Source organism: Callithrix jacchus, chromosome 13 (assembly GCF_049354715.1).
Source record: "Callithrix jacchus isolate 240 chromosome 13, calJac240_pri, whole genome shotgun sequence".
NCBI lineage: Eukaryota > Metazoa > Chordata > Mammalia > Primates > Cebidae > Callithrix > Callithrix jacchus.
In genome coordinates, this window is record NC_133514.1 from 60,945,734 (window position 1) to 60,971,887 (window position 26,154).

The 26,154-nt window shown below is 36.7% G+C and overlaps 1 protein-coding gene across 5 annotated transcripts in view; it reads right to left on the reverse strand.

Annotated features, from left to right (window-relative positions):
* SMCHD1 (structural maintenance of chromosomes flexible hinge domain containing 1) overlaps positions 1-26,154 on the reverse strand; it is a 159,365-nt gene that overhangs the window by 96,839 nt on the left and 36,372 nt on the right. For all 5 annotated transcript variants that reach the window (XR_013525776.1, XR_013525775.1, XR_008476015.2 and 2 more), the window contains exons 8-17: positions 20,841-21,007; positions 18,711-18,801; positions 17,795-18,005; positions 15,147-15,267; positions 14,888-15,071; positions 12,400-12,594; positions 10,577-10,690; positions 9,891-9,997; positions 8,172-8,254; positions 7,900-8,013 (exon numbers count right to left, since the gene is read on the reverse strand). Coding sequence is in view for 2 of the 5 variants with exons in the window: in XM_035270680.3 (XP_035126571.2) it covers positions 7,900-8,013; positions 8,172-8,254; positions 9,891-9,997; positions 10,577-10,690; positions 12,400-12,594; positions 14,888-15,071; positions 15,147-15,267; positions 17,795-18,005; positions 18,711-18,801; positions 20,841-21,007 (1,387 nt within the window). In the remaining 3 variants the exon portion in view is untranslated. The remainder of the gene's footprint in view (positions 1-7,899; positions 8,014-8,171; positions 8,255-9,890; positions 9,998-10,576; positions 10,691-12,399; positions 12,595-14,887; positions 15,072-15,146; positions 15,268-17,794; positions 18,006-18,710; positions 18,802-20,840; positions 21,008-26,154) is intronic.

The following is a 26,154-nucleotide window of genomic DNA, read 5'->3' on the forward strand; positions in this document are numbered from 1 at the left end:
CTTAGCCCTCAAAGCCTAAGTATTTCCTACCTGATCCTTTACGTTTGCCACCCCTGTCCTAGAGGGGAGAGATACATTTAAGAAACAACAAAATTTGGTCTAGAAGTGGAAAAACGGGGGTTCTATGAGAACAACAACAACAAAACATTGTGGTTAGAGGTATGGTGAGTGAGGATGAGATCAAGCTGGAGAGAGAGGAAGGGCCAGATCATGAGTAGAGTATTGCAGAGTTATGACTAGCTTCCTAGGCCACTACAAGTGAAATAATATAAAACAGGTGAGTGATATAGACAGATCTGCAATTCAAAAAAACCACTTTGGGGTAAAATGAGGAAAATGAGCTGGAGCAGTGCAAGAGTGAAAGAGGACTTTTCAGTGAGGCAGCTACTACATAGTTAAAATGAGAGACCACGATGACTTGGACTGGAATGGACAGAACAAAGATATACAGTTATCCCTTGGGACATGCAGGAGATTGGTTCCGGGATCCCCATGTATACCAAAATCTGCACATACAAGTCCTGAGGTTGGCCCTGCAGAGCCTGCATATGAAAAGTTGGCCTCTGTTTATGTGGGTTTCAAATCCTGCAAAAACAGATTTTCAATCTGCATTTTATTCACAAAGGTCCACATGTAACTGGACCTGCACAGTTCAAACCCATACTGTTCAATGGTCAACTGTACTTTAGTGTGATGTTTAGTGATAAATTGGTTAGTGGCAATTAAAAAGTAAATGGAAACACCAAACCTTCTCAAACTCTTCCAAAAAATTAAAGAGAACACTTCCTAACTCATTCACTCTTTGAGGTCAACATTATCTGATACCAAAACCAGATAAAGACATCAAAAAAAAAGAAAGAAAGAAAGAAAGAAAACTACAGACCAAAATCCCTTATGAATATTGATGCAAAAATTCTTAACAATATGCCAGCAAACCAAATTCTGCACAATTTTTAAAAGAACTCACCTTAATTTATTTAGCATTGCTGTAAAGGAATACCTAAGACTAGGTAATTTATAAGAAAAGGATGTTTATTTGGTTCACAAGTCTGCTGGCTATTAGACTGGGCATCTGGTGAAGGCCTCAGCCTGCTTCCACTCCTGGTAAAAGGTGAAGGGGAGCCAGTGTGTGCAGAGATCACATGGAAAAAGATGGGTGAGGGAGATGCCGGGCTCTTTTTAACAACCAGCTCTCATGGGATTAATAGAGCAAGAACTCACTCATTAAGCCCTTCATGAGAGATCTGCAGCTATGACTTCAACACCGCCCATTAGGTCCCATTTCCAATACTGAGGATCAAATTTCAACATGAGGTTCAGACAAACATGCAAACTACAGCCAGACTATACACAATAACCAAGTGAGATTTATTCCTGGAATGCAAGAACAGCTCAACAAATAAAAAACAATCAAGGCCATGTGCAGCAGCTTGTGCCTGTAATCCTAGCACTTCAGGGAACTGAGGAGAGAAATAACTTGAGACCAGAAGTTTGAGACTAGGCTGGGCAACCTAGCAGACCCTGTCTCCACCAAAAAATAAAAATAAAAATAAATTAGCTGGGTACAATGAACATGCCTAGCTACTCAGAAGGCTGAGGTGGGAGGATCACCTGAGCCCAGGAATTCCAGCCTGCAGTAAGCCATGACTGTGCCACTTCATTCCAGCCTGGGTGACAGAGTGAGACCCAGTCTCAAAAAAAAACCAAAAAACCACCAATCAATGCAATACATAAAACTCTGAGAGAATAAAGGAAAAAACCCACATAATTATCTGGACTGATGCAGAGAAAGCATTTGGCAAAACAATACTCTTTTTATGATAAAAACACTATACAAAGAATAGAAAAAAACTTCTTCAACATGATAAAGGCCTTATATAAGACCAACAGTTAACATCACACATACTCAACTGTGAAAGACTTGAAGTTTTCTTCAAGATCAGGAATAGGACAAGGATTCTCACTTTAGTCACTTCTGTTCAACATAGTATTAGAAGTCCTAGCCAGAGCAATTAGAAAAGAAAAAGAAATAAAAGGCATCCACTTTGGAAAACAATAGGTAAAATTATTTCCGTTCATAAATGCCACGTTCATATATGCAAAAAACTGAAATAATCCACCAAAAAAAAAAAAAACTGGCATAGCTAATAAACTCAGCACAGTTGCAGATTCAAAATCATGTTCATGGATTGAAAGATCTATGATTGTTAAGTAAAAATAATACTCAAAGTGATGTGCATATTCAGTGTAATCCCTACCAGGATCTCAACGGTGTTTTCTGCAGAAATAGAAAAACCCATCCCGCATTCACAGGGATGCTTCATGGACTGAAACAGCCAAAAGAATCTTGAAAAAGAAGAATAAAGTTGGAGGACTCACACCTCCTGATTTTAAAACTTATAAAGCTACAATAATCAAAACAGTGCAGTACTAGCATATGGACAGACATATAGACCTAGGGAATAGGGAGCCCAGAAAAAAACTCTCACATATGTGGACAATTAACTTTCAACAAGTATGTCAAAACAATTCAACAGAGAAAGGATAGCCTTTTTGACAAATGGTGCTGGAAAAACTGGGTATCTTCAGGCAAAGTTTTCCATATAAAAAGAAGTTAACCATATAGAAAAGTTAACATCAAATGGATCAAAGTAGTAACCATAGAGCGAAAACTATAAAATCTGTAAGGCATAAACATTCAGGAAAAGCTTCATAACACTAGATTTAACAACAATCTCTTGGATAAGACACAAAAAGCACAGGCAATGGAAAAAAAAAGAGACTAATTGTTTTTCAAAATTGAAAACTTTTAGATTGCTGGCAAGATGGCTGACTAGGAATAGCTCCAGTGAGCAGCTCCCAGCGAGATCAACGCAGAAGGCAGGTGATCTCTGCATTTCCAACTGAGGTACCTAGTTCATCTCACTAGGACTGGTTGGACAGTGGGTGCAGCTCAAGGAGGGAAAGATGAAGCAGTGTGGGGCACTACCTCACCCAGGAAGCACAAGGGGCCAGGGAATTCCCTTTCCTAGCCAAGGGAAGCCATTAGGGGCTGTCCCTTGCACTCCAGCCCAGATACCGTGCTTTTCCCAAGGTCTTCACAACCCACAGACCAGGAGATTCCCTCTGGTGCCTACAACAACGGGGCCCTGGGTGTCCAGCACAAAACTGGGCGGCTGTTTGGGAAGACACTGAGCTGGCAGCAGCAGTTTTATTTTCATACCCCAGGGGCACCCGGAACACCAGTGACACAGAACTGTTTGCTCCCTTGGAAAGAGGGCTGAAGCCAGGGAGCCAAGTAATCTGGCTCACCGGGTCCCACCCCGACAAAGACCAGCGAGCTAAGATCCACTGGCTTGAAATTCTCACAGCCAGCACAGCAGTCTGAACTTGTCCTGGGATGTTCCAGCTGGATGGGGCGGGGGGTGGGGAGGAGCAGTTACCACTGCTGAGGTTTGAGTAGGCAGTTTTAATATCACAGTGTAAACGAAGTCACCAGGAAGTATGACCTGGGCAGACCCCATGGGAGCTCAGCAAGGCCTCTGCAGGCAGACTGTGTCACTAGACTCCCTCCTCACTGGGGGCAGGGCATCTCTGAAAAAAGGCATCAACCTGTCAGGGACTTAAAAATAAAGCCCCAACCTTCCCAGGACACAGCACCTGGGAAAAGGGGTGGTTGTGGGTACAGCTTCAGCAGACTTAAACGTCCCTGCCTGGCAGCTCTGAAGAGAGCAGCAGATGTACCAGCACAGTGTTTGAGCTCTGATAAGGAACGGACTGCCTCCTCAAGTGGCTCCTTGATCCCGTGTATCCTGACTGGGAGACAACTCCCTGTAGAGGCTGACAGACACCTCGTACAGGGGAGCTCTGGCTGACATCTGGCGGGTACCCTCTGGGATAAAGCTACCAGAGGAAGGAACAGGCAGCAATCTTTGCTGTTCTGCAGCCCCTGCTGGTGATTCCCAGGCAAGCAGGGTCTGGAGTGGACCTCCAGCAAACTCCAGCAGACCTGCAGCAGAGGGGCCTGACTATTAGAAGGAAAACTAACAAACAGAAAGGAATAGTTGCAACATCAACAGAAAAGATACTCTCACTCAGAGACCCCATCCAAAGTTCACAGACTTCAAAGACCAGAGGAAGATATATCCACAAAGCTGGGAAGAAACCAGCACAAAAAGGCTGAAAATTCCAAAAACCAGAATGCTGCTTCTCCTCCAAGGGATCACAACTCCTTGCCAGCAAGGGAATAAAACTGGACGAAGAATAAGTTTGACCAATTGACAGAAGCAGGCTTCAGAAGGTGAGTAATAAGAAACTTCTCTGAGTTAAAAGAGCATGTTCTAATCCAATGCAAGGAAGCTAAGAACTTCGTAAAGAGGTTAGATGAAATGCTAGCTAGAATAACCAGTTTAGAGAAGAACATAAATGACCTGATGGAGCTGAAAAATACAGCACGTGAACTTCATGAAGCATACACAAGTCTCAATAGCCAAACTGATCCAGCTGAAGAAAGGATATCATAGATTGAAGATCAACTCAATGAAATAAAGCAAGAAGACAAGATTAGTGAAAAGAAATGAACAAAGCTTCCAAGAAATATGGGATTATGTGAAAAGATAAAATCTATGTTTGATCAGTGTACCTGAAAGTGACAGGTAGAATGAAACCAAGTTGGAAAACACTTCAGGATAATATCCAGGAGAACTTCCCCAACCTAGCAAGGCAGGCCAACATTCAAATTCAGGAAATACAGAGAACACCACAAAGATAGTCCTCAAGAAGAGCAACCCCTAGACACATAATCATAAGATTCACCAGGGCTGAAATGAAGGAAAACATGCTAAGGGCAGCCAGAGAGAAAGGCTGGGTTACCCATAAAGGGAAGCCCATCAAATTCACAGCAGATCTTTTGGCAGAAGAGAATGGGGGCCAATATTCAACATTCTTAAAGAATTTTCAACCCAGAATTTCATATCCAGCCAAATTAAGCTTCATAAGCAAAGGAGAAATAAAATCCTTTATGAACAAGCAACTGCTGAGAGATTTTTTCACCACCAGGCCTGCCTTAAAAGAGCTCCCAAAGGAAGCACTCAATATGGAAAGGAACAACCAGTACCAGCCACTGCAAAAACATACCAAATTGTAAAGACCATTGACACTATGAAGAAACTGCATCAACTAACTGGCAAAATAACCAGCTAGCATCATAATGGCAGGATCAAATTCACACATAATAATATTAACCTTAAATGTAAATGGGTTAAATGCCCCAATTAAAAGACACAGACTGGCAAATTGAATAAACAGCCAAGACTGATCGGTGTGCTGTATTCAGGAGAATCATCTCACGTGCAAAGACACACATAGGTTCAAAATTAAGGGACGAAGAAATATTTACCAAGCAAATGGAGAGCAAAAGAAAGCAGGGAGTATAATCCCAGTCTCTGATAAAACTGTCTTTAAACCAACAAAGATCAAAAGAGATAAAGAAGGGCATTACATAATGGTAAAGGGATCAATGCAACAAAAAGAGCTATCTTAAATGTATATGCACCCAATACAGGAGCACCCAGATTCATAAGGCAAGTTATTAGAGACCTACAAAGAAACTTAGATGCCCACACAATAATAGTGGGAGACTTTAACACTCCACTGTAAATATTCAACAGATCAGCAAGACAGAAAATTAATAAGGATATCCAGGACTTGAACTCAGATCTGAATCAAGCAGACCCCATAGACTCTCCAGCCAAAATCAACAAAATATACATTCTTCTCAGCACTACATCCCACTTATTCTAAAACTGACCTCATAATTAAAAGTAAAACACTCCTCAGCAAATGCAAAAGAATGGAAATCGTAACAGTCTCTCAGACCACAGAGCAATCAAATAAGAATTCAGGATTAAGAAACTCACTCGAAACCGCACAACTACATGGAAACTGAACAACTTGCTCCTGAATGATTACTGGATAAATAATGAAATGAAGGCAGAAATAAAGATGTTCTTTGAAACCAATGAGAACAAAGACATAACATACCAGAATCTCTGGGACACATTTAAAGCATTGTCTAGAGGGAAATTTATAGCACTAAATTGCCCACAAGAAAAAGGAGGAAAGATCTAAAATTGACACCCTAACATCATGATTAAAAGAACTAGAGAAGCAAGAATAAACAAACTCAAAAGCTAGCAGAAGACAAGAAATAACTAAGATCAGAGCAGAACTGAAGAAGATAGAGACACAAAAAACCCTTCAAAAAATCAATAAATCCAGGAGCTGGTTTTTGAAAAGATCAACAGAATAGATAGATCGTTAGCCAGACTAATAAAGAATAAAAAAGAGAAGAATCAAATGGATGCAATAAAAAATGATAAAGGGGATATCACTACCGATCCCACAGAAATATAAACTACCATCAGAGAATACTGTAAATACCTCTATGAAAATAAACCAGTAAATCTAGAGGAAATGGATACATTCCTGGACACACATACACCCTCCCAAGACTAAACTAGGAAGAAGTCAAATCCCTAAATAGACCAATAAAAAGGTCTAAAATTGAGGCAGCAATTAAAAGCCTACCAACCAAAAAAAGTCCAGGATGAGAGGGGTTCACAGCTGAATTCTACCAAAGGTACAAAGAGGAGCTGGTAGCATTCCTTCTGAAACTATTCCAAACAATACAAAAAGAGGGAATCCTCCCTAACTCATTTTATGAGGCCAGCATCATCCTGATACCAAAACCTGGCAGAGACACAACTACAAAAGAAAGTATCATATCCCTGATGAACACTGATGCGAAAATCCTCAATAAAATACTGGCAAACCGAATCCCACAGCACATCAAAAAGCTTATCCATCACGATAAAGTTGGCTTCATCCCTTGGATGCAAGGCTGGTTCAACATAATGTAAATCAATAAACGTAATCCATCACATAAACAGAAACAAAGACAGAAGCTACATGATTATTTCAACAGATACAGAGAAGGCCTTCTACAAAATTCAACTGCCCTTTATGCTAAAAACTCTCAATAAACTAGGTTTAAAAAAACACAGTAAGATACCACTTCCTATCAGTTAGGATGGCTATTATCCACCCCCACAATAAAACCCACAGGAAATAACAAGTGTGGGTGATACGGAGAAACTGGAACCTTTGTCCAGTGGCAAAGTACGATGGCAATGTACGATGGGGCAACCACTGTGGAAAACAGTATGGTAGTTTCTCAATAAATCAAATAATTTTTATGTAATCCAGCAAGTCCACTTTTGGGAATATATCTAAAAGGAAGAAAAGCAGGGACTCAAAGAACTATTTATACACCAATGTTCACAGGAGCATTCTTCACAATAGACAACAGGTTAAAGCAACCTGAGTATCCATCAAACAATGGATAAACAAAATATGGTAAATATATATACATATACACACAAGAGAATACTATTCAACCTTTTTCTGACACACTATGCTAAGTGAAATAAGCCAGACACAAAGAACAAATATAATTCCATTTTTATGAGGTACCTAAAATAGTCAAATTCAGAGACAGAAAGTAAAAAAGTAGTTACCAGGGCAGAAAGAAAGGAGTTAATGAAGCGTTATTATTGCAGCATTTCAGTTTTAAATGATGAAAAAATTCTTTGGATGCATAGTGGTAATGCCTCTTGACAAATTTTGAAAAAATTCAAGATAAAGTATCAAACAAAAAAAAAAAACCTTAGAAAAAATCCACCAAGAAAATGAGCTACTCATAACATTCCTTAAATTCCCAACTTAAATAAAATTTGCTGTGCCTATCAGATTGCTAGGTCATCAATAATTGTATGAAGATACTTAAGTTGATATATTTTTTAAACAATATTAAAGATCTAAATTACTTTGTATACTTACAATGTAAAATGACTTTAAGCTCAACCAGGAGTTTCTTTGACCCTCCATGACTTGTTCCTGGAAGCTTTTGCATTGCTTCCCCCTTTTTATTCAATATTTCAATTCTTAATGCACCTATGAGTCAAAAATTAAAAGTATCTTAATTACACCCAAAGAATTTGCTGGATCTGCCAAATCTTCCCATTGCATTTTAATATTTCCTAAGCTTTTACATATTGGAAATGTAGGACAAAAGAAATGCACTTTTTTTGGAGAAAAATAAGCAAACATACCAATAGGGGTTCCAGCAGGCCTAATCTCATTAGGCAATAATTCATCCCCTTCAGGCCAAGTTACTGATAATCTGTCAGGGAGCCTGTTATGAAACCAGTATATTAATGTTCCATAAGCTTTGTTAATTATAATCTCAGGTAAAAAGATACAAGTTATTAGAAACATAATATTTATTGCTAATATATATATACATTTTTTTTTTTTTAGATGGAGTATTGCTCGTTACCCAGGCTGGAGTGCAATGGCGCAATCTCGGTTCACCGCAACCTCCGCCTCCTGGGTACAGGCAATTCTCCTGCCTCAGCCTCCTGAGTAGCTGGGATTACAGGCACGCGTCACCATGCCCAGCTAATTTTTTATATTTCTAGTAAAGTCGAGGTTTCACCATGTTGACCAGGATGGTCTCGATCTCTCCACCTTGTGATCCACCCGCCTTGGCAAGTTAAATCTGGAATTCTTTATGATTAATCATCTTAAATTTTTTTCCACCCTAACCATTCCTGTGGTTACTGGGAAAAAAAAACTGCAAACCTTTTGGAATTAAGAGCCAGGAACTGTCAAGTTTTGTGATTTTTCTATTTGTTTATAGTACAAGTTACCTTCAGAAGATAGAATAACCTCTAAGAATCAAAATTCAGTAAGAATCAAAATGATTGCATCATGGGCTATACAAGAAGAAAAGCCATTTTCTGGTTGGGCACAGTGGCTCACACCTGTAATCCTAGCACTTTGGGAGGTTGAGGCAGGAAGATCACCTGAGGTCAGGAGTTTGAGACCAACCTGACCAATGTAGAGAAACCCTGTCTCTACTCAAAATACAAAATTAGCCGGGCACAGTGGCACATGCCTATAATCTCAGCTACTTAGGAAGCTGAGACAGGTGAACCACTTGAATCCAGGAGTTGGAGGTTGCAGTAAGCTGAGATCCCGCCATTGCACTCCAGCATGGGCAACAAGAAAGAAACTGTCTCAAAAAGAAAAAAGAAGAAATGCCCTTTATTTTCTATTTCCTTTTCTTCTTTTTAACTCGTTGATAAGGTTTGGCTCTGTGTTCCCAATCAAATCTCATCTCGAATTCTGATCCCCAGGTGTCAAGGGAGGGACCTGGTGGTAGGTGACTGGATCATGGGAATGGTTTACCCCATGCTGTTCTCTTGACAGTGAGTGAGTTCTCAGGAGAGTTCATGATTTTTAAAGTGTTTGGCATTTCCTTCCTCCCTCTCTCTCTTCTGCTGCCCATGTAAGGCATGCCTTGCTTCCCCTTCCCCTTATGTCACAATTATAAGATTCCTGAGGCCTCCCAAGCTATGCACAACTGAGTCAATTAAACCTCCTTTCTTTACAAATTACGAAGTTTCAGGTAGTATCTTTATAGCAGTGTGAAAATGAATTAATACATTCATCTTTACCTCTCAGCAGGTACTGTAATATTCTAGTTGTAGGCTAAACTGAGTATTTTTTTTAAAACATCTTAATCGTAGTGCCTATAAAAGTGACACTTTAGATACATAAGATTTCCTTGTCTACAAAAAAAAATGCAGAATTCTGTTTGTATAACTAGACCTCTTAATTTTTTTAAGAAGTTCAGCTCAATAGGTACAATATCTAAGACTACAAATGCCCTAACAGCAGAGTAAATGACATACTCAAGAATATTTAACAGCATAATTCTTTTCAATTTTTCTTATTTTTGTCATGCATCTTGAAAAGTAGCTTACCTTGCCATTTCATCTTCTACATATTTTTTAACGGCTTTCTCAGCAACTGTCCTATCCAGCTTTGCAATTGGTACTGTTTTCACTTCATCATAGAGTGCCTGAGGTTCCTGAATAAATAAATTTACCGACATTTCAAAGAAAATGATTAAATCTAGGTGTAATAAAAACAAATACCCATTTCTTTCTTCCAAAGAAATATATTTTATCCTAATTAAGTAGATAAATCAGAGTAGCTAGTCTAACACTACACCACAGTGTTTGTTTTTTTATATAAACTCTATAGTTGTAATATATCAAACATTAATAAGAAAGCATGATATAGGGAAAAAACCCACTCCAGTTTTGTAGTTACTCATTCCTGAGATAGAATTCTGGTTCCAACGTCGACTAGTTTGTGCGCCATAGAGGAAATATGACTTTATAAAACTAATGTGGTAACTAGTTGTATGTTTACAAAAAGCGAGCATATGATGTTAAATTGTATAGATTATTTAAAACATCAACTATGACACATAAAAATCCACACAAAAACTACAACCATTTTACATAAAAATCCACACAAAAACTATAACCACTTTACACAGTGGAAAACCAGTCACAAACAAAATATAAAATACTGAATCTTAACAACTATGCAAAAGCGACACCAAGAAACTTTCAGTATTTTTTATTATTTGCTGTCTTACCATTGCAATTTGAACCTCTCCTCCTGTAGCATATACTTCTCCATCATGATCACCATAAAGAAAAAATCTTACTATGCTTCCATAAAAGAGGGGAAGTGTCTTGATTGTTTTGACCTAATATTTAGTTTAAAAAAAAAAAAAAAGGTTCAGTAATAAGATTTACTAAGAGAAATAGGCTTAATAATAATATTTTCAAAGAACTCTCATCACAAAAAAAAAAACCTTGGTAACTAGCATTAGAAAAACGAATGAAAGCAGCACTTTAATCTTCAAATAAAATTGTATTTTTGAAGTTCTGTACTTAACAAATCATCATAAAAATACAGCAACTTCTTTACACAAATATGTTAGAATTAAGCATGTGTCTTAAAAGTCCATAATTCCTTCAAACTCAGTTCTTATGAATGCCAATTTTTCAAATAATTTTAGGCTCAAAACTTGCCTATCATATTTCTTCTCCTTACTTGGCTTAAAAAATCTAAGGGAAATTTCCACTACTCCAATTCAGAAATTCCCAACAAGGACTACAAGAGTTTATCCCCAATTTACCTTTCTAGCCTCATTTCTAAACTATTTCTCTTCGCACATAAAATAGGCAGCAGGACAAGCCAACTTTTACTACTTGCTGTTTTTCTGCACTTACCTATGCACATCTCTATGCTCAGATTATATTCTAGAAAGCATTTTACTCCATCACCACAAAGCATTTGATAAAAATGATCACTCCTTTCTTCCGCAAACTCTTCACTCAGCTCCAGGGAAACCATATTTTGCTAGTTTCCTTCTATCTCATCAGCTTATCCCTGTCAGTCTCCTCTGCCAGCTCCTCACTTTCATGCTAACCCCTAAATGCTGGGAAAGCTCCAGGCTCAATCCTTTCCCTCTTTAGCTATTCTCACCAAGTATAGGTGATCTCATCCAATTCTACAGCTTTAAATATATGATGTTATCTCATTTATGGAGAGAACAGACAGCCTTCTACCTTGTAATTATTTGTGTAAACCTGAGCCTCTACCCCTTTCAAGGTCGACACAAATGCTACTTCTTTTCCAAAGTATTTAATGATCTGTTCTCTTCTCCCAACCCACAACATCAACCAAAGTGAAAAAAAAAAAAAATCCTCTCCTTTCCTTCTAACCTGCCAAAACACTATTAATCCTCTCTTTTCATTGCACTTATCCCCTTCTTACCCATTATTTATGCTTACAGTATCCCCATTGTTAGGATATAATATCCCCAAGAACAAAACACACCTCCTAGATTTCTGAATTCTCCACCACACAGTCAAACTGTGTAGTAACTTACTGTCAGCAGATGCTCAACAAAAAAGTATTTAAAAATCAGTACTTCACATATTACATTAAAAAACAAACAAACAAACGTAAAACACTGAGATCTCCGTGTGAGTAAAGTTTAGTTTAGGAAACAATAAATCCTTGTTAATTGAGCCTCTGACAATAGTTTTTTTTAATACTATAATAAATTATGTAATTTTAAATCAGTTTGTCCTTTTCATTCTTACCTGGCTCCTGAGGCACCAATACTTGTATTATTTATTGTTACTGTTATTAAATTCTAATACATCTAATTTAGTCTCAAATTCTACTAAAAATTCAATCTAAAAATAAGTTAAATGTCCTTAGAGATGATAGAAGACACTGATGTCAAACAGGCCTGTGAAGACTTTGGATAAATGTTTTTCATGAAATGTGAGAATGGGAAGAAAAAGCAATTCTAAAAAATCGCTTATTTTCTATACGTGTGATTTTGCATATGTGTTTTAAATTAAATATTATAAGAAAAAAATGAAAAGATAAACCTACCAGCTGTCCTGCTTTGTATATCTTTCCATCCCATTCTATTGCTGCATATGTTGCCCAGGGACCTTGCTTTTTAGAAGGAAGATCAGGACGTGTAATTGTTCCCTTAAATAGTGTAAATTTTATTTGTTTATCATACTTTTCATGACAGTCCTTCAGCCATAAAGCAAATTCTCTGTCAATTTTCATTCGTTGTTCCTGTAGAATTTTAAAATGTTTTATGAAATATATCTACTAGTAAATAAATATAAACATAAACATTTGTCACTCATTTTATTTTTCCTTTCATATATCCCAACTCAGAAAACCTAATATAAAATTAAATATTCTGCTGGATCCTTCCCCTGTACACATTTACAATATTCCAAACAAAAGCATTATCAAAGAAGAAAAATTTGATATCATTCTTAGAACCAAGGTCTCAGTGGTCAATGCCAACAAAAAAACCTTTCTCTAGTGTATCCTTTAAGTCCTAGGATACACTAAAAACTCATGAACCCTTGTTGCCTAGGAGAACTAGCTAGCTCCAGAAAAGGGATAAGTGGAAGCCTTCTCACTACAAACCACATTCTCAATGGGATGATAAAAACCTCATTGTGTATCAAGCGCTTTATAACCATGAATACAATATACAAACAACAGCTAGTAAATCTGCAGTAGTAAAAATCTGCTTCTGGGAGAAGCAATTGAGAAAAAGATGCCAGAAAAGACTCCTTATGAGAGTGATAATGAAAAAAAAGGTTGGGAAACACTGCTACGCAAAATGCACTTTTTAATTTTCTATTTTATATATATAGCCTATCCAAAATATAAACTCAAACTATAAAAATCAAGTGTTTTCTAATAATACTTAAGAAGATGTGTTTTTGCCACCAGTTCTTCACCCCATTGAAAGATAATATAGAAATTTGTGTTCAAGCATAAGGTGCTGTACACTTGTTTCATGCCTGCCTCTAGGACAATGAGGAGGTAAGACAGTCTCCCCATTACATCTTTCAGAGGATAGTCTGTAAAGTCACTGAACTCCATTCCTTCTTACGTACTTTACACCGTAATATACCATTTCCAAAGGAAAGGCAAAATTAAAAATAATTTCAGCCAAAGTTTTTGAAGCTTGCTGTCAAGAAAGATACTATCTTAGTTTATTAATAAATTTAATATTTTAAAGTTATATGAATAAGAAATATATATACATCCTAAAGACTCATATATCCAAAATGGTATACAGTTTCCAGGAAACTGCTGCTGCCCTTATTCCTATACCTAGGTACCAACTCTTTCCTAAATCAGCAAATCATTGTTGTCAGTTTGCCGTCTTGACATGGATATTAAATTATTAACTAGGGGCGGGGCGCGGTGGCTCAAGCCTGTAATCCCAGCACTCTGGGAGGCCGAGGCGGGTGGATCACAAGGTCAAGAGATCGAGACCATCCTGGTCAACATGGTGAAACCCCGTCTCTACTAAAAATACAAAAAAATTAGCTGGGCGTGGTGGCGCGTGCCTGTAATCCCAGCTACTCAGGAGGCTGAGGCAGGAGAATTGCCTGAACCCAGGAGGCGGAAGTTGCGGTGAGCCGAGATTGTGCCATTGCACTCCAGCCTGGGTAACAAGAGCGAAACTCCTCTCAAAAAAAAAGGTTGCTTCTGTGGCTTCTCCTATGTCAAGGGCTTAGTATTAAGATCTTGGCCAGGCACGTTGGTTCACACCTATAATCCCAGCAGTTTAGGAGGCTGAGGTGGGTGGATCACCTGAGGTCAGGAGTTTGAGACCAGCCTTGCCAACATGGTAAAACCCCATCTCTACTAAAAGTACAAAAATTAGCCAGGCATGGTGGCATGTGCCTGTAGTCCTAGCTACTCAGGAGGCTGAGAAGGGAGAATAGCCCAAACCCAGGAGGCAGGGGATGCAGTAAGCCAAGATTATGCCACTGCACTCCAGCTTGGGCGACAGAGCGAAATTCTGTCTTAAAAAAAAACAAAAATTAGGCCGGTCACGGTGGCTCAGGCCTGCCTGTAATCCCAGCACTTTGGGAGGCCGAGGCAGGTGGATCACGAACTCAAGTGATCGAGACCATCCTGGTCAACAAGGTGAAACCTCGTCTCTACTAAAAATACAAAATAATTAGCTGGGCATGGTGGCACGTGCCTGTAGTCCCAGTTACTCGGGAGGCTGAGGCAGGAGAATTGCTTGAACCCAGGAGGCAGAGGTTGCGGTGAGCTGAGATCGCACCATTGCACTCCAGCCTGGGTAACGAGCAAAACTCCGTCTAAAAAAAAAAAAAAAAAAACTAATAAATATATATAAATTCTAAATTCCATCCCAACCTAGTCTAATTTGTTTAAAATTTTTTAGTAATGTGAACACTTGCAGCTCATAAAATATTTATATAGTCTTTTGATGCAAAGTATCAATAAAACCACAGAGCTAGTATCTTTTACTTAAAAATAAAACACTTGCAAATATCCAGAACTTTGTATTTAAAAATCATACCTGTCCATTTAAAATCCTTGTAAAAAGAGTGTTCTTATCTTTCAATTTTAGCTCAAGATCCATAAACGTCAGTTTATTTGTGCTGACCTGGAATTTGTCATTAGTGAATAATGCACCAGATATTCTATTGTAGCATTCAATTGGTGCAAGCCCTCTCTTCTTAGGAGGAGTACACCAGTCAAAGCTTAAACAGAACAAAATGTTAGTTAGTAAAAAAATTAGGTTGTAAAAATATAATTTCAGTAAAAATCAAACTTACTCTTCAACTGATGTATATGGTATTAATCGTCCATTCCAAAAACATTCAAAAATAGGCCTTTTCCCTCTAGCTGCTTTCTCAAGTATGAAACAATCATCATCATCATCTTCATCTTTTAATTCTAGATCAAAAGGGCAAATGGAACAAAATGTGTATTACTAAAATGTGAGAAATAATGAAACAAACACATATAATCTTTCAAGTTTCATTTTATAAAACGTAAAGGTAGTTTTATACTCTGCCCACAAAAAGGCAGTTTTTCAAAGTGGTTACACATCACCAATGGTATCTGTCATTTAAATGTTAGTAATTACTTATATACAAACCAATCTGTTAAAAGTATTATACTAGTTGCTGGGCCTGTCATCTTTAAAACCTATTCAAGGGCTAAAAGAGTCTTACATCCAAAAAGAGTATTATCCCCTATAGCAAAATCCCTATTTCCTACAAATACAGGAGCTTAAATCCTTTATCTAAAACAGTTTCACAATTTTATCAGAACTAGTAGGTTAACAAGAAAATCACCTGAGAAATCTATGACATCTAATAGCAGCAAGTTTACCTAGTTTGGACAAATTAGTGAATGATGCTAAAATTAAGTTGACTTTTTAGAAATTATTTCCTTTTCAGATTCAGGTAATCATGAAAAAATGTACACAGAGTTGTAAGATATGTTACTATGCATCAAGAGGATTAATTAGCACAGCTGCCTATAACATTATGTTTATTAGCAACACACTCTCATATATCTATATAAATTAGGATTAAACAACATGATCCTGACATATTAACACCTCAGCTAACCTGGTATTAGAGTTCATCCACCTAAAATAAAACCTTCTCCCCAAAAGCCCTCACAAGAAGTCTCTTATATAATCCTTTCAATCAAACAAAATCACTTTTCTCTTAGAGAAGAATCCCTTTGATTCATCACTCAACTTAATGGCTCTTCTTTTAAGACAGCATTTGAAAAACTTTATATCTTTTTTGTCTATTAGCACACAAAAATTGGAAATAGCAAATTTAAGAGGTCAGAGATGGCCGGACACAGTGGCTCATGCCTTTAATCCTAGCACTTTGGGAGGCTGAGGTGGGAGGATTGCCTGAGCTCAGGCACCACTGTGGGCAATATGACAAAACCATGTCTCTAATAAAATATGAAAGATTAGCCTGGCATGGTGATGGGCACCTGTAGCCCCAGTTACTTGTGAGGCTGAGCCACAAGAACTTCTTGAACCCAGGGGACAAAGATTGCAGTGAGCCTAGATTACACCATTGCTCTCCAGTCTGGGTGGCAACACAAGACTTTGTCTCCAAAACAAAAACAAAAAGGCCAGTGGAGCCATGGAGTGACAGCATGCACTGAACAGGAGCACTACTAAATAGTGGTGAGCACTATTCTAAGAAGGTGCCCCAGTTTTATAATGTGTTCTTCACAACAACCGTATGAGGTGTGAACTACCCATTTCCCAGATAAGTAAACTAAGGCAGGGAGTAGTTTGTTCAATATGAAGCAGCAAAGATGGGATTCAAATCAGGAAATCTGGCTGCAGACCCTACAAAACTAAGAATATACTAAGTATTCTGAACGAAAAGTTTAACATTGTTAATCTATAAATTCTATGCGACCCCAATAATCCCACTAGAATTATTTCGAGAATGTATGAAGCTGATTCCAAAATTATCTAGAGAGCAAAAGTTTATAATACTATTCTCAAAAAGTTTGTATTTCATTTCCTTTTGGACCATGAATATAGTAATGATAAACAGTGAAAATGTTTTGACCCAAAGATATCAAATTACAAGATAAAGCTACAAGACAGTATCATTACTCATTATAAAATATAAAACAGTACCTTATAGTAAAGAATTTAGACCTATGTACTTATGGAAACTTTATATTATAAAAGTAATATGTCTAACTATTGGGTAAATTATAACGTCCAATAACTAGTACTAAGAAACCAAATACCACATAGAAAATATTTTTAAATTACTATCTCTCTACCAAAAAAAAAAAAAAAGGCCAAGTATGGTGGCTGACACCTGTAATCCTAGTACTCTGGGAGGCCAAGGCAGGAGGATTGTTTCAGGACAAGAGTTCAAGACCAACCTGAGCAACATACCAAGACTCCATCACTCAAAAATTTAAATAAATAAATAAAACCCCACCTCACTCCACATATAAAAAAGGAAAACACAGATGCATGACCATAAAATGACAATGAAAACAAAAAAGCACAGATTTATATAATCTTGAGGTGTAAAAAGCCTTTCTAAAATGCAACAAAATCAGAAAGCACAAAGAAAAAGCTGAAGATATGACTATATAAAGTGTAAAACTGCAAGAAGGATAAAGAGAATACAATAAAGGGAACATATAAATGATTAACATGCATACATATCTAAAAGTTTAGTTTTGTAATAGAACTAATACTTCATTAAAGATTTATTCATCTAGAAATGAATGTACACAAAAATCAAGAATTACAAAAATTACAAATACCTAACAACTTAAGACTTGCATTAGAAAAAAAATTTAATATTTATTTAGCTAACTTTAATAGCCTAACTGATAATCATTTAAATAAATCACTGTCCTAAATCACAACTTCGTATTTTGTAACTAAGAAAACAGATTAACCTACTTGATGGAAAGCATGGATCGTCAGGGTAAGTTTCTCTATCATATAAGAATGGATGATAACGGATAATTCCTTCCACTACACCGTCTCCTTCAACATGAGCCTTGAACTCAAAACTATCAGCTGCTGTGTTTATATATAACGTCTGCATGTCATCTTGTATTTCCCTTAGGTTGACAATCTTAGGTGCCTTCCCTTTTTCAAACATAGAAATCTAAAATAAAAATGAAACAAAAATAATTAAATTATATGGTAACTTTACTTTTGTTCTCAGCTATGATTCAACAACAGAATAAACAAAAATTATGTTTATTTGTACAAGTAATCATCTGGCTTAATGAAATATACATATTTATATATGAGTTAAATAGCTTTAAGTAGCATCTCGATAAGGAACATAGTACTAATAAATACAATGTAAGCAAAGAAACAGCAAATCAGAGCCAAAGGAAAGATAAGTCATGAGTACATTTAATTCAAGATTTCTTGCTAGAGGTAGGAGGTGGGACAATATTGTACGTGAAATTCTAACATGTGGGTTAGGATACTGAGAATCCAACACTCAGATGCTCTGTGCTGCTAAATCTTGTCACCACCATATAACTTCTACAAACAAAAGGAAAGCTATATTATCTCCTCCACGTTTCAAGAGAATGATTGATGTTTAGTAACAATGCATATCTCTAAAGAAGAGAGACAAAAAAAGATAAACCAAGCGCTATAGTAAATAAAGGTTCAAGAAAAATACATCTAGGAATAATCTCTTTAGTTGGATATCAAACAATGAAAATAGCAATTGGTAAATAACAAGGAGAGAGAAATTGTCTAATTATCAAGTGTTTTTTATTATCCCAAGTCATTTGACACTGGAACACATATCTCATAATTTTTAATATTTTAAGATGGATTTTTCTCTTACTTCAATATCAATGTTGTTGAAAGGTCCAACTTCTTTTGATGTTTGTATTTCATTTCCTTTTGGGCCATGAATATAGTAATGATAAATATGCCTAAAATACAGAATATACTTTTAATTTACATAACAATTTAGTAAATGTAAACTTCCATCAAAAAAATTTTAACACTATTTACTAGGTATCAAGCACTTTATTAAGCATTTTAAAATAGGTATTCCATTTTTTTAAATGGTAAAAACAATTGAGATGCAGGTATTATTATATCTCATTTTACAGATACAGAACCTGGGGTGCACGGAGTATATGTAATTTATCTGACATCACAGAATAGAGTTAGGGAGCCACGAGCTTCAACCCAGGCCTTTCCAACTTCAAACACCATACACTTTATATTTCTAAGAGGAATAATTTATCAAATAAATATAAACTAGACAGTAAGAGTCTGTAATTCTACTTGCCAGATATGTTTCAGAAAGGATTCAATTATCAGGGGTAAACTCCATTAGTTATCTAATCTCAATATGAGAATATCATTCTAGAACAGCAGTCACCAGTCTTTTTGGCACCAAAACCAGTTTCGTGGAAGACGATTTTTCCAGGGATGAGAGTTGAGGAGGGTGGTTTGGGATGAATCCACCTTAGATCATCAGGCATTAGCTTCATAAGGAGCATGCAACCCAGATGCCCCACACGCACAGTTCACATTAGGGTTCATGCTCCTGAGAGAAATCAAGTGCTGCCTCTGATCTGACAGAAAGCAGAGCCAGGCAGTAATGCTTCACTTGTTTGCCCACCACTCACTGTGGGGCCTGGTTCCTAACAGGCCGCATATGGGTACCAGTTCACAATCAGGGGATTGGGGACCCCTGTTCTAGAATATTCATCTCTCCTCTCCTATAGCACTGAGACAATCTTACCCCAACATTTCAAAAACAAAACTAATAAATTTGACATCATTTCACTGAAAATCAACACTTTGGAAAACAACGCCTCTTTATTTTTTAAGTAAAGGTTAAAAAAGATTATATTTTGATAGTATTACTCAAGATTATAAAATAAACGTGCCTATATCTGTGAAATAGAAATTTGCAATATTTCCTCATAATCCTTCTTTATTAGAGCCAAAGTATATTTTAATTATGTGTTAACGTCCAGAGTTTCTTCAGTAAAAAGAAACTATAACTATAAAATAGCTAACAAAATATGTACTTAAAGAAGAAAACTGCAATGTCCTATTTAAATACCTTGGGTAACAGCAATAATAAACAGAAATATTCAAAAAGAAGTATTCCTAAAATCAGATTTATTTTCCAAAAAAAATTAAAATTCTGTTAGTGTACATCTATGTATAAAATTGAGACTCTAAAGAGTAATAGCCCTTTGGGTAAATGTAAAAAGGTATATTTTTTAAATGTGAATTTTGTGCAGATGTACCCGTTTTGCAAGTCTCAGTAATTCAGACTAATGCAAATAAGGGAAACAATCTGGTAAACCCTATGTATCACACAGCTATAAAAAATAATTTTAGAGCCATTAAATAACTATTCCTCTGATTTGGTCTAATGGGATACACAGTCCCTACAAGTTTTACTGGAATAAAAACACAGTAATTATTTTTAGTACTAATGTCATATAGGCACAATGTATATATGTTTTTTATTTTAATAGGCTTAATGCATTCATTCACTTGATAAACAATTTGAGCATCTACCATGTAGCAAGTATTCTTCCAGAAAACACTGGAGATACAGCAGTGAATTTGAAAAAAAAAATTATATATATACGTGGTATGGAAGATTATGACAGGTGCTATGGAAAAGCAGCACAAAATGGGGTTGTAGAAGTGATACAGTCCTCAATTTGACAAGTTGTGAAGTTCATTTTTAATTTTATAATATTGTAAAAATCCTGTTCCTCAAATAATGCTAAGTATACTAGAGATGATCTATAAATATTTACAGAATAAATAGAGAGCTGTTTCAATAACAACAACAGAGTACTGAATACTACTGATGGGAAGAAAATGAGAAGGAAGCAAAAAGGATACCAAAGAAGCTTCAACGTATCTGTAATATTTTCTGTCTTAAAAAAGCTAAGTAGTGACATTTCCTAAGCCAAATATAATTACTTACGCTAACTGTCGTGTCCAAAGATGGAAATAATTTTTCAAGTACTGTATATGTTCTGGTTGTACCCCTGTGATAACCACAGCAGTAAAGCTATCTTTTTCCTTCTCCTCTATGATAAGATGATGTAGAAATCTTTCATCATCATTTGTAATGTGAACAGAATCAGAGGGCTACAAGAGTGAACAGAAATACAACAGATTAAATCTCCTCAATTGTTATTACACAAATAGTGATTCTATCAAATTTTAATGTGATTTACTTGGAGTTTCACAAATAGGCTTCAGAAAAACTTTTGGAGGAAACTGGTACAGTACAACAAACTGGCTGAGTGTGTGACAACACTGTCAAGACAAGAGAACTTTGACACAGACTGCTAACCTGGCAGGCATAAAAAGCACCCTCTTATAATGCTAAACTAATTTTAGAATCATAAAGGAAAAGGTAAAGACAAATACTGAGTTTGAAAAAATTGAGGACACTTACCATAGGGTGGAATGAATCCTTGCTTGGGAGATCTACCACTTAACTTGGTCAGAACCAATACCCAGCCCTCCATCTTCAAGAAAACTACAGGGCAGGCTGGACCCAGCTAGCTAAGCCCAAACACACTGTGCTTAAAAGTAAAATTATCCTGGACACCAACCCACTTTCAGAGAATATCTAAAGCTTATAGAAGGAAAGTGGTGGGGGAATTTGAGGATAAAATTACAAACTTCTCAATGTGTAGCATGAACCTATGTTTTAAAAAACTGCAGGCCAGCCGTGGTAGCTCACGCCTGTAATCCCAGCACTTTGGGAGTCCAAAGTGGGTAGATCACTTGAGGTCAGGAGTTAGAGACCAGCCTGGCCAACATGGTGAAACCCCGTCTCTATTAAAAATATAAAATTATCCAGGCATGGTGGCAAGTGTCTATAATCCTAGCTACTAGGGAGGCTGAGGCAAAAGAATCACTTGAACCTGGGAGGCAGAGGCTGCAGTGAGCCAAGATCTGCACTCTAGCCTGGGCAACAAGCATGAAAGTCTGTCTCAAAAAAATAACTTGTGTGTGTGTGTGTGCACGTGCGTGTGTGTGTGTATTCATGTACAGTCGTATGCCACATAATAACATTTCTGTTAACAATTGACTGCAGTGGTCCCAGACGATGATACAATATTATACAATTACTGTACCTTTTGATGTTTAGATATATTTAGCTACACAAATATTTGCCATTCTGTTATAACTGCCTACAGTAATAAGCCGTACAAATTTGTAGACTAGGAGCAGTATGCTATGCCATATAGCCTAGGTATGTAGTAAGCTATGCCATCTACGTTTGTGTAAGTACACTCTATAATGTTCACATAGCAACAAAATAACCTAATGACACATTTCTCAGAATGCATCCCTGTCCTTAAGTGACAGGAGACTACTTCTACTGTTTATGTTCCTATATACATTTTAAAACTGTGGAAATAAAAATACAGACTATTCTATCTAGAAGATTAGTTGACTTTCAAAAATAAGTACGTATGATTACTCGCTTAACTCAAAAGTGCTGTAATTCTTTTAGAATTTGTCTACCAAATTCTAAAATTTCTGAATAAAAAAAAAATCCTTAAGACTATAACCCTACAAAACCATTCTAATGCATCTCTACACACTAAATTACTAATAGCACAGCTACAATATACACTAGTAACATTTCATACACTTTAGTCAGTAGATTAGTCAGAATTTACTAATGATACAAATTCATTATCCAAATATTTATCAAGCATCTTCTGTAAGCCCTATGCCTCAACTTGGGCCTGAGGAAGATAGGTTCAAGATAAATAGGACACTGTGTACCAATGGATAAATGAAAAAAAAAAAAGATAAATAGGACAGTGCCTTTGTGCTCTACAAATTCCATCTGGTAGGAGATGAAAAAAAAAAATGATTACAAAACAATATGCCATTATGTATGAAGATATGAGCCAAGAGCTACAGACGTAAAAAGAGGATGATAGTCACCCAGCAGATGACTGAATAATAACATTTCAGACAAATGAAAACATGAATTTCAGAGCGATAAAGGAAAAAAGGTAGTTTAGGATACGTGAAAAACATATGATAAAAGATATGGCTGAGATGGTTGAATTAGAGCAGTGGAAAGTGGGTGGAAGAACAGGTAGATGAAAGAAACTAATACAAAAGACAAAATTAAATGTGCTGAATGATTAAGAAAAATGACCAATTTTAACTGCATGGCCAGTGGATGCCATTAACTGAAAAGGCACCTGAGAGGAAGAACAGAGAAGGAAAGAATAAGAAAGGTTTACGGATAATATTTGCTTTCTTTTTTCCTTTCTTTTTCTTTTTTTTTTAAAGAGACAGGGTCTATGTTGCCCAGCTGGTCTTGAACTCCTGGGCACAAGAGATCCTCCATCCTCAGCCTCCCAATGTGCTAGGATTATAGGCGTGAGCCATTGTGCCCAGCCACATTTAGGTACACTGACTTCAAATGTACCTTGGGCTATCAGCGTAGAAGGCAAAAAAAATACTGTTTGGATTGCGGATGCAAATTAAGTTTCACCAATTAGATATACCAGCCAAAATGTGGATGCCAAAAATGAAGCAGAGGCTATTTCCTGAAGTTTCTTAAAGGTTTTCTGTTATGCAAGGCACTGAAAGATCAGTAACCAAGACCCATAGATGTGCTGTATTCAGGAGAATCATCTCACGTGAAAGACACACATAGGCTCAAAATAAAGGGATGGAGGAAGATATATCAAGCAAATGGAGAGCAAAAAAAAGCAGGGGTTACAATCCTAGTCTCCGATAAAACAGACTTTAAACCAAAAAAGATCAAAAGAGATAAAGAACAGCATTACATAATGGTAAAGGGATCAAGGCAACAAGAAGAGCTAACTATCTTAAATAGATATGCACCCAATACAGGAGCACCCAGATACATAAATCAAGTTCTTAATGACCTACAAAGAGACTTAGATTCCCACACAATAATAGTGCGAGACTTTAACACTCCATTGTTAATATTAGAAAGATCAACAAGACAGACAATTAACAAGGACATCCAGAACTTGAACTCAGATCTGGACCAAGCGAACCTAACAGACATCTACAGAATTATCTACCCCAAATCAACAGAATATACATTCTTCTCAGTATCACGTCGCACTTACTTTAAAATTGACCATATAATTGGAAGTAAATTACTTCTCAGCAAATACAAAAGAATGGAAATCATAACAAATAGTCTCTCAGACCACAGTGCAATCAAATTAGGATTCAGAATTAAGAAACTCACTCAAAACTGCACAACTACATGGAAACTGAACAACCTGCTCCTGAATGACTACTGGATAAATAACAAAATGAAGGCAGAAATAAAGATGTTCTTTGAAAACAATAAGAACAAAGACATAATGTATCAGAATCTCTAGGACACATTTAAAGCGGTATCTGAGGGAAATTTATAGGACTAAATGCCCACAAGAGAAAGGAGGAAAGTTCTAAAATTGACACCGTAATGTCACGATTAAAAGAACTAGAGGAGCATGAATAAACAAATTCAAAAGCTAGCAGAAGACAAGAAATAACTAAGATCAGAGCAGAACTGAAGGAGACGGAAACACAAAAAAACCCTTCAAAAAAAAAAAAAAAATCAATGAATCCAGGAGCTTGTTTTTTGAAAAGATAAACAAAATAGACCACTAGCCAGATTAATAAAAAAGAAAAGAGAAGAATTAAATAGATGCAATAAAAAATGATAAGGGGGATATCTATCACCACGAATTCCACAGAAATACAAACTACCATCAGAGACCTCTATGGAAATAAACCAGTATATCTAGAAGAAACAGATAAATTCCTGGACACTTACACCCTCCCAAGACTAAACCAGGAAGAAGTTGAATCCCTGAAAAGACCAATAACAAGGTATGAAGTTCAGGTAGCAGTTAATAGCCCAACAACCAAAAAAGCTCCAGGACCAGATAGCTTCACAGCTGAATTCTACCAAACGTACGAAGAAGAGCTGGTACCATTCCTTCTGAAACCATTCCAAACAATACAAAAAAGAGAGAATCCTCCCTAACTCATTTTATGAGACCAACATCCTGATACCAAAATTTGGCAGAGACACAACTAAAAAAGAAAATTTCAGGCCAATACCCAGGATGAACATTGATGCGAAAATCTTCAATAAAATATTGGCAAACTGAATCTAACAGCACATCAAAAAGCTTATCCATCATGATAAAGTCGGTTTCATCCTGGGGATGCGAGGCTGGTTCAATATACACAAATCTATAAACGTAATTCATCACATAAACAGAACCAAAGACAAAACCCACATGATTATCTCAATAGATGTAGAGAAGGCCTTCAACAAAATTCAACAGTCCTTTATGCTAAAAACTCTCAATAAACTAGGTATCAGTGGAACATATCTCAAAATAATAAAAGCTATTTATGACAAACCCACAGCCAATATCATACTGAATGGGCAAAAACTGGAAGCATTCCCTTTGAAAACTGGCCGGAGACAAGGGTGCCCTCTCTCACCACTCCTATTCAATATAGTACTGGAAGTTCTAGCCAGAGCAATCAGGCAAGAAAATGAAATAAAGGGTATTCAATTAGAAAAGAGGAAGTCAAATTGTCTCTATTTGCAGGCGACATGACTGTATCTTTAGAAGACACCATCATCTCAGCCCAAAATCTCCTTAAGATGATAAGCAACTTCAGCAAAGTCTAAGGATACAAAATCAATGTGCAAAAATCACAAGCATTCCTATACACCAATCATAGACAGAGAGCCAAATCATGAGCAAACTCCCATTCACAATTGCTACAAAGAGAATAAAATGCCTAGGAATACAACTTACAAGGATGTGAAGGACCTCTTCAAGGAGAACTACAAACCACTGTTCTAGGAAATAAGAGAGGACACAAACAGATGGAAAAATATTCTAAGCTCATGGTTAGGAAGAATCAATATCATCAAAGTGGCCATCCTGCCCAAAGTAATTTATAGATTCTATGCTATCACCCATCAAGCTACCATTGACCTTCTTCACAGAATTGGAAAAAACAACCTTAAACTTAATATGGAACCAAAAAAGAGCCCACATAGCCAAGACGATCCTAAGCAAAAAGAACAAAGCTGCAGGCATCATGCTACCTGACTTCAAACTATACTACAGGGCTACAGAAATCAGAACAACATGGTACTGGTACCAAGACAGAGATACAGACCAATGGAACAGAACAGAGGCCTCAGAATTAACGCCACGCATCTACAACCATCTGATCTTTTACAAACCTGA